We start from the raw sequence: 8,619 nt of genomic DNA, 5'->3' as shown, positions 1-8,619 counted from the left end.
CTATCCTGTGGAAGCTTCTTCATCTCCCAGTATCTACTGCAACCTACATCCTTCTGAATCTGCTTAGTGTATTCATCTCTTGGTCCCCCTCTACGATTTTTACCCTCCACGCTGCCCTCCAATACTAAATTGATGATCCCTTGATGCCTCAGAACATGTCCTACCAACCGATCCCTTCTTCTGGTCAAGTTGTGCCACAAACTTCTCTTCTCCCCAGTCCTATTCAATACTTCCTCATTAGTTATGTGATCTACCCATCTAATCTTAAGCATTCTTCTGTAGCACCACATTTCGAAAGCTTGTGTTCTCTTCTTGTCCAAACTATTTATCGTCCATGTTTCACTTCCATACATGGCTACACTCCATACAAATACTTTCAGAAATGACTTCCTGACACTTAAATCTATACTCGATGTTAACAAATTTCTCTTCTTCAGAAACGCTTTCCTTGCAGTTGCCAGTCTACATTTCTATATCCTCTCTACTTCGACCATCATCAGTTATAGCAAAAATCCTTTACTACTTTAAGTGTCTCATTTCCTAATCTAATTCCTTCAGTATCACCCGACTTAATTCGACTACATTCCATTCGTTTTGCTTTTGTTGATGTTCATTTTATATCCTCCTTTCAAGACACTATCCATTCCGTTCAACTGCTCTTCAATGTCCTTTGCTGTTTCTGACAGAATTACGATGTCATCGGCGAACCTCAAAGTTTTTATTTCATCTCCATGGATTTTAATACCTACTCCAAATTTTTCTTTTGTTTCCTTTACAGTTGCTCAATATACAGATTGAATAACATCGGGGAGAGACTACAACACTGTCTCACTCCCTTCCCAACAACTGCTTCCCTTTCATGTCCCTCGACTCTTATAACTGCCATCTGGCTGCTGTTCAAATGGTAAAAAGCCTTTCGCTCCCTGTATTTTACACCTGCCACCTTCAGAATATGAAAGAGAGAATTCCAGTCAACATTGTCAAAAGCTTTCTCTAAGTCTACAAATGATAGAAACGTAGGTTTTCCCTTCCTTAATCTAGCTTCTAATATAAGACGTAGGGTCAGTATTGCCTCACGTGTTCCAACATTTCTACGGAATCCAAACTGATCTTCCCTGAGGTCGGCTTCTACTAGTTTTTCCATTCGTCTGTAAAGAATTCGAGTTAGTATATTGCAGCTGTGACTTATTAAACTGATTGTTACGTAAGTTTGACATCTGTCAACATCTGCTTTCTTTGGGATTGGAATTATTATATTCTTCTTGAAGTCTGAGGGTATTTCGCCTGTCTCATACATCTTGCTCACCAGATGGTAGAGTTTTGTCAGGACTGGCTCTCCCAAGGCCGACAGTAGTTCCAATGTAATGTCGTCTACTCCGGGGGCTTTTTTCGACTCAGGTCTTTCAGTGCTCTTGTCAAACTCTTCACGCAGTATCGTATCTCCCATTTCATCTTCATCTACATCCTCTTCCATTTCCATAATATTGTCCTCAAGTGCATCGCCCTTGTATAGACCCTCTATATACTCCTTCCAATTTTCTGTTTTCCCTTCTTTGCTTAGAACTGGGTTTCCATCTGAGCTCTTGATGTTCATACAAGTGGTTCTCTTATCTCCAAAGGTCTCTTTAATTTTCCTGTAGGCAGTATCTATCTTACCCCTAGTGGGATAAGCCTCTACATCCTTACATTTGTCCTCTAGCCATCCCTGCTTAGCCATTTTGCACTTCCTGTCGATCTCATTTTTGAGACGTTTGTATTCCTTTTTGCCTGCTTCATTTACTGCATTTTTATATTTTCTCCTTTCATCAACTAAATTCAATATTTCTTCTGTTACCCAAGGATTTCTACTAGCCCTTGTCTTTTTACCTACTTGATTCACTGCTGCCTTCACTACTTCATCCCTCAAAGCTACCCATTCTTCTTCTACTGTATTTCTTTCCCCCATTCCTGTCAATTGCTCCCTTATGCTCTCCCTGTAACTCTGTACAACCTCTGGTTCTTTTAGTTTATCCATGTCCACATCTCCTTAAAATTCTACCTTTTTGCAGTTTCTCCAGTTTTAATCTACAGGTCATAAGCAATTGATTGTGGTCAGAGTCCACATCTGGCCCTGGAAATGTCTTACAATTTAAAACCTGGTTCCTAAATCTCTGTCTTACCATTATATAATCTATCTGATACCTTTTAGTATCTCCAGGCTTCTTCCATGTATACAGCCTTCTATTATGATTCTTGAACCAAATGTTACCTATGATAAAGTTTTGCTCTGTGCAAAATTCTACCAGGAGGCTTCCTCTTTCATTTCTTTGCCCCATCCCATATTCACATATTACGTTTCCTTCTCTCCCTTTTCCTACTACCGAATTCCAGTCACCAATGACAATTAAATTTTCATCTCCCTTCCCTATCTGAATAATTTCTTTTATTTGATCATACATTTCTTCAATTTCTTCGTCATCTGCAGAGCTAGTTGGCATATAAACTTGTACTACTGTAGTAGGTGTGGGCTTCGTATCTATCGTGGCCACAATAATGCGTTCACTATGCTGTTTGTAGTAGCTTACCCGCATTCCTATTTTCCTACTCATTATTAAACCTACTCCTGCATTACCCCTATTTGATTTTGTGTCTATAATCCTGTAGTGACCTGACCAAAAGTCTTGTTCCTCCTGCCACCGAACTTCACTAATTCCCACTATATCTATCTTTAGCCTATCCATTTCCCTCTTTAAATTTTCTAACCTACCTGCCCGATTAAGGGATCTGACATTCCACGCTCCGATCCGTAGAACGCCAGTTTTCTTTCTCCTGATAACAACATCCTCTTGAGTAGTCCCCGCCCGGAGATCCGAATGGGGGACTATTTTACCTCCGGAATATTTTACCCAAGAGGACGCCATCATCATTTAATCATACAGTAAAGCTGCATGCCCTCGCGAAAAATACGGCCGTAGTTTCACCTTGCTTTCAGCCGTTCACAGTACCAGCACAGCAAGGCCGTTTTGGTTATTATTAGAAGGCCAGATCAGTCAATCATCCAGACTGTTGCCCCTGCAACTACTGAAAAGGCTGCTGCCCCTCTTCAGGAACCACACGTTTGTCTGGCCTCTCAACAGATACCCCTCCGTTGTGGTTGCACCTACGGTGCGGCTATCTGTATCGCTGAGGCACGCAAGCCTCCCCACCAACGGCAAGGTCCATGGGGGGAGTATCAAATACAGGATTTCATTTCCTGAAGAAATTTCTGAGATTGTCCATTTGGAGTACACCATAAATATGTACTGTGGGAAAGCCGGAAAAGAAGAGAATCAAAGCATTGGAGTGAGAATCAAAGCATTTGAGTTGTAATGCTACGGAAGAACGTTGAAAATTAGACGAATTGATAATGTGAGAAATGTTCGCCATAGAAACGAAAGGAACGAATATTTAGTAAAGACTGGCAAGAAGACGGGACAGGGTAACAGGACATTTGCTGTGACATTGGGGGTAACTTCCATGGTACTAGAGGGAACTTCAAATGGTTATATCACTATAGGAAGACGGAGATTCGAATACGTACAGTAGATAACTTAGGACGTTATATGCAAGTGCTACTCTGGAACGAAGAAGTTGGTACATGCAAGGAATCGTAGCGGACTGCACCAAACCAGTCAGAGGACTGATGAAAACAAGAAAAGAAAAAATCCAATGAATGTGTCTACTGCAGTTAATTGTTCGTCAGTATGCTCCATAGAGTACACACTTGTCAGTGTTGTGGACACTTCTAAACTAGAAAAAAACTAGGTTAGTTGGCAAAAGTAATATTCAGTTGTTTACAGTATGCACATGAAACTGTTTTGACAGAGAAAAATTCACGTCCTTGAATATTCAAACGAAATAAAATTATTGTGTTCAGACTTGTCATTAATTGGTTTTAAGGTCAGAGAACGTATTATTGCGACAACTGGTAAGTAAACATAGCGAATCAAGGTGAGATTAAGTTGCTGAGCGCCATAATCATTTTTGACAGTTAATGATAGTAAGCTGTTCGACTGTGTAAACATTTTCTGAGTGTTGGTGCTATCCGATCCTAGTTCTGATTTACACAACTTCGTAATCCTCCGCCGAAGATACATAGTGGTGGCAAAATACGCGATTTAACTTTCCAAAACATAATTTTACTGAAATCTACCCTGTTTTTAGTCTCACTCACGCTATTAGACTTTTTTGGATTTTACATGCAGCAGTTCAAGCGCAAAGGAAATGTGATCAAATGCCCCAATCGCACTTACGATGTCATGTATACCGACAAATTTGATCCATCATTTATATGAGAGTGGAGTGATGTCTGTTTCTGCCAGCTAATGTACTGATAATGAGAGCACTGAATGTGTCTAATCCCGACAGAAGACTGTTCTGGATGGATCAAAGTTAACGACCACACGTAAAAAAATTTTAAGACAGCTAGCGAAGTGACACAGCACCAACAATCCTAAGAGAAAAATCTTACGTAACAAATCAACCGAGTTAAAACTATCAAACGTTAACCATCTTGAAATGAGCTTTAGTACCGTGACTGTACAGTTAGTAACCATGTCTCATAGATTCTAATATATATATGTCTTTTTAAAATCACACTATGTGTTCCATACATATTTCAACTGGTAACCGTCTTCCGAATTCTCGTAGCTGCAACCACTGACCCCATCGCTGTATTTAGCTCTAACAGAACGGAGCACTGTAATGTAGTCAGACTACATACATTCTACTAATAAATATTTTATGGTCCACAGATGGAATCATTCACTTTATATTAGGATGCCCCCCATCAGGCAGAAGCTATTTGTTCAATTTCTTTCATTAATGTCTCAGCGAAAGACAATACGGATAATGAAACTTCCTGGCAGATTAAAACTGTGTGTCGGAGCGAGACTCGAACTCGGAACCTTTGCCTTTCGAGGGCAAGTGCCCTACCGACTGAGCTACCCAAGGACGACTCACGGCCCGTCCTCACAGCTTTACTTCTGCCAGTACCTCGTCTCCTACCTCCCAAACTTAACAGAAGCTCTCCTGAGAACCTTGCAGAACTGGCACTCCTGAAAGAAAGGATATTGTGGTGACATGGCTTAGCCACAGCCTTGGGGTTACACTTCCCTGCGAGGGCAAAGGTCCCGAGTTCGAGTCTCTCTCCGACACACAGTTTTAATCTACCAGGAAGTTTCATATCAGCGCATACTCCGTTGCAGAGTGAAAATGTCATTCTGGAATACGGATAATATTTAACACACATTCGAAATAATATATACGATTGGAATGGGGCAGACTCTTATACTTTGATTATTATCACCAGCTTCGAGGTGTATTCAGTTTCCCGAATCATGTATTTCTAACAAGTCCAAGGCACGAAAGAAATAGCATTGTTAATAATTAGGTGCCTTTTGCTTAAAATGGCTGAACTAATCGAATTAGTTGGCCTAGTTATGTATTACTTTTCGAGATATTTAGGATGCAAATAATAGAATGAAAGGAACTTACCGTTACCTTGCTACTACTAGAAATCAAATAGATCGTTGTACGTTTCTCCCAGATAGCTCCATCATCCATACTGTTATCAAGGACTCATCAACCAGATAAGTTTTACCACTCCTGCTGTGCGTGATTTAATAATAAAATCAGAGCAATGACATCATATGACCGATGTATCTGTTTTTGCGGTTACCGGTATCATCATATCTGAGGCGACAGAAGTAATTTGACAAAGTTACAGGGTAATGATTCCCCAAATGAGATACGAAGGTCGTCGTCATCATCTATGTCTGCAGGTTTAATGGTATACAAAGGGTGAAGCCGGACGCTCTGGCAGTCACAGCTTCCACAATGCTGCACCTGGCCATCTTCTTCATGTTCCTGCTGAGCTCTGCTCTAGCTCTGCCTACTCGGGCCAGGCTGTGGAGCAGGGGTAACGGCTGCATCATTGGAGGATCGTCTGCCAACATAGCCAACTACCTGTGGCAACTGTCTTTCCAGTACGGCGGTTGGCACACCTGTGGAGCATCCATCATCAATGCCAACAGAGAGCTGACAGATTCTCACTTGGTGGATGGCCTCAGCGTCTTTCTGATCAGTTTCCGAGCTGGCACTTCGACCCACGGAAGCGGTGGTTTCGTCAAAAGAGCCATCTCTGGCTACATGCACTCATCGTACAACGACCACATTGTAGACTACGATGTTGCTGTTGTTCAGGTTTGTGTTATTTGCCTGAAATCGATTTGTCATAACTTCTCAACACTGCCTAGATCACCTGGATTACGACGTTGATGGGGCCTCTCTTCTTTGCTAACACACAGGATCATATTCAGGAAAGATTTTCTTCTATCATGGATGTTCCATGATACCGACGCATCTCTCACAATTTTTTTTGCTCTTTTACAGTTCTTCTGTTTTTTTGGGTCCCATAACAAATCTTTCCCTACTAAAGCACTTGAAATCGCGAAGAGAGCACCTCAAATTTTGCAACTGTGGCTAGCATGTAAGTGATGCAGAACTCCTGCCCACAAAGCCAATTGGAGGCAAAGGGTCCTGTTGGTGGGACGTAGTACAAAGTTAGTGCGTTTAAGATGAGCCTGCTCTTGCACGCTACCTGCGCGCTAACGAAACACACTTGTCACATTAACTTTGTATCCGCGCTTCACTCAGTGAGTTGCTACAAGGGGAACTAGGACTTAGAACATTGGTCACCACGAATTTTTCACCTCTGTTGCACTTCTCCATACTGGTTGGTGGCGATGAGTATTGTGCTCTATCGATAGGACGGGAACAGTGTACCTCAGATTCGAATGAAAATTTGTGACGATGATCCAGGCATGGGACATGCATTCTGGACGAAAGTTCAGTTAACAATTCGGCGAACCAGAGATCTTTTCTTCTGGCTTTGCACCCGTCAAATGAGTAAAAGGAAGAAATGATTCCTGTGAAACATCACGGTTTCATACCTGGTCCGACCTTCACCAATACGATGTGGTGCACCTTTCCCTAGTCGCCACCTAGATGATGAACACAATTTATTTTTTTGCATTGGACCCTCAACAACATAACGTACATTATGCACGTTGTCTATATATGTAGTTACGGAAACGGATGGAAAACAAAGACAGACCGACTAAACAATAAGCTCATCGCAATCTTTGGATGCGTGTCTAGTTTTAAATTAAGACATCTTTCCTTTCGACGTATCAATCACGAAAGTTGTTTATCAGTACACAGTAGACAACAGTCAACAACTATTCTTCGTCAGCCGATGAATCCTACCAGTCAACGTCTTAATGCTTTAGGAAAGTAAGGATGTAGGACAATTAGAAATAAGAAAACGAAATTATCCTAAGCTAATCGTGGGCGCTGGAATTTGTAAATAAATTTATTCCGTACCGTACGATACGAAAAGATTACTAGGGGGGAGATATTTCTAGGAAAGTAAATAGAGAAATTATAGTGAGGCTTACCTTATTTGGCACAGGATATAAAAGCAAATAGGAAGATTGTAGGAGAAGATAGAAAGAATGGCAGATTAGGGTCTAGCACCATCTGGCGTTCAGATAACCGGAGACATACTAGGATCATAGATAGATGAGTCACGACAAATACGGAAGCTGCACGTCAAGACTCCTGAGTAGAGAATGCGCACTGAAAGAAGCATAGTGAAGAGCCAAGGAGATCTGCGGGTAGCATGACTGTTTCATCTGCATAACAAATAGATTGTTATTCCCAAATCCTGCACAAATTTGACAGCTGTATCGACATGAAGATCGCGCTGTTTTTGATCTCGTACTCAAAATGTTCCCCTTAATCTGCCACTAATTTCGTGAGAACATTAGAAAAACAATCTGCGTCAGATGATGGGAAGTATTTCGTATTACTCGACAGCAAACGCCGTAGTTTTACGAAAAATATAATCTGTTCATAAACAACGTAGCAAGTTAATGTCCTTCATGTCGCGTCATTACTAAACCACGTAGAACATGATTATGAAGAGCCATAATTCAGAATTACGATTTTCCATTAACTCTTACATTTTTGGAGACAATGACAGTCCATACAGATGTATTTTCGACCACTGTAATATATTTTCATTTTAGACAAAATCGCAGAATATGGCTACGATAACTTCACGTTACCACATATACATCTATACGTATATCTGCTTTTTACACTCTAAATTCCATCTTAAGTTTCTGGTACAGCTTACCTCCACCGTGTTCCATGCATGATAGGCGCATCGGAATTGTCCGTAAACACGAAACATCTCTAATTTATTTCGAGGCACATGAATATGTGGAATTAAAACGAGTGTAAGGGGTCGATAATTAAAGAATTTGTTGCTAGCGCACTCGAGCTGATGTAATTTCGATGTATTGCTCACGCGCGGCCTGCGATATGTAAGCTGTAAAAGAATCTGAGGCCAAAGAGCAGTGTTGACTGCAGTAAGAACTGTGTGTTAGTAGGAGTAAGTTGTTGCTAGCGAGCAGTCTGGTGTATCGTGTTGGCTGGGCCGGTCGTGTGCAGCGATGGCGGAGCCTGAGCGTTGTAGGATAAGGTAAAAGCAGCCTCGCTCATATGTAGTATTGTTACATCAAGACCCATATA

General features: G+C 41.3%; 1 protein-coding gene across 1 annotated transcript; it reads left to right on the top strand.

The window, feature by feature from the left end:
- The first annotated feature begins 5,856 nt into the window (after positions 1-5,856).
- LOC126285131 (trypsin alpha-like) lies at positions 5,857-6,297 on the top strand. Its single transcript, XM_049984452.1, has one exon. The coding sequence runs from the start codon at positions 5,857-5,859 to the stop codon at positions 6,295-6,297; it is 441 nt and encodes a 146-aa protein (XP_049840409.1).
- Positions 6,298-8,619: the final 2,322 nt, after the last annotated feature.

Source organism: Schistocerca gregaria, chromosome 8 (genome assembly GCF_023897955.1).
Source record: "Schistocerca gregaria isolate iqSchGreg1 chromosome 8, iqSchGreg1.2, whole genome shotgun sequence".
In the NCBI taxonomy this organism is placed as follows: domain Eukaryota; kingdom Metazoa; phylum Arthropoda; class Insecta; order Orthoptera; family Acrididae; genus Schistocerca; species Schistocerca gregaria.
The sequence above is the reverse complement of the archived record's forward strand: the minus strand, read 5'-3'. Positions and strand labels throughout refer to the sequence as shown.

Excerpts from the sequence above, each read along its gene's own strand:
- LOC126285131 (XM_049984452.1), top strand. The coding sequence starts at position 5,857 with ATGCTGCACCTGGCCATCTTCTTCATGTTCCTGCTGAGCTCTGCTCTA.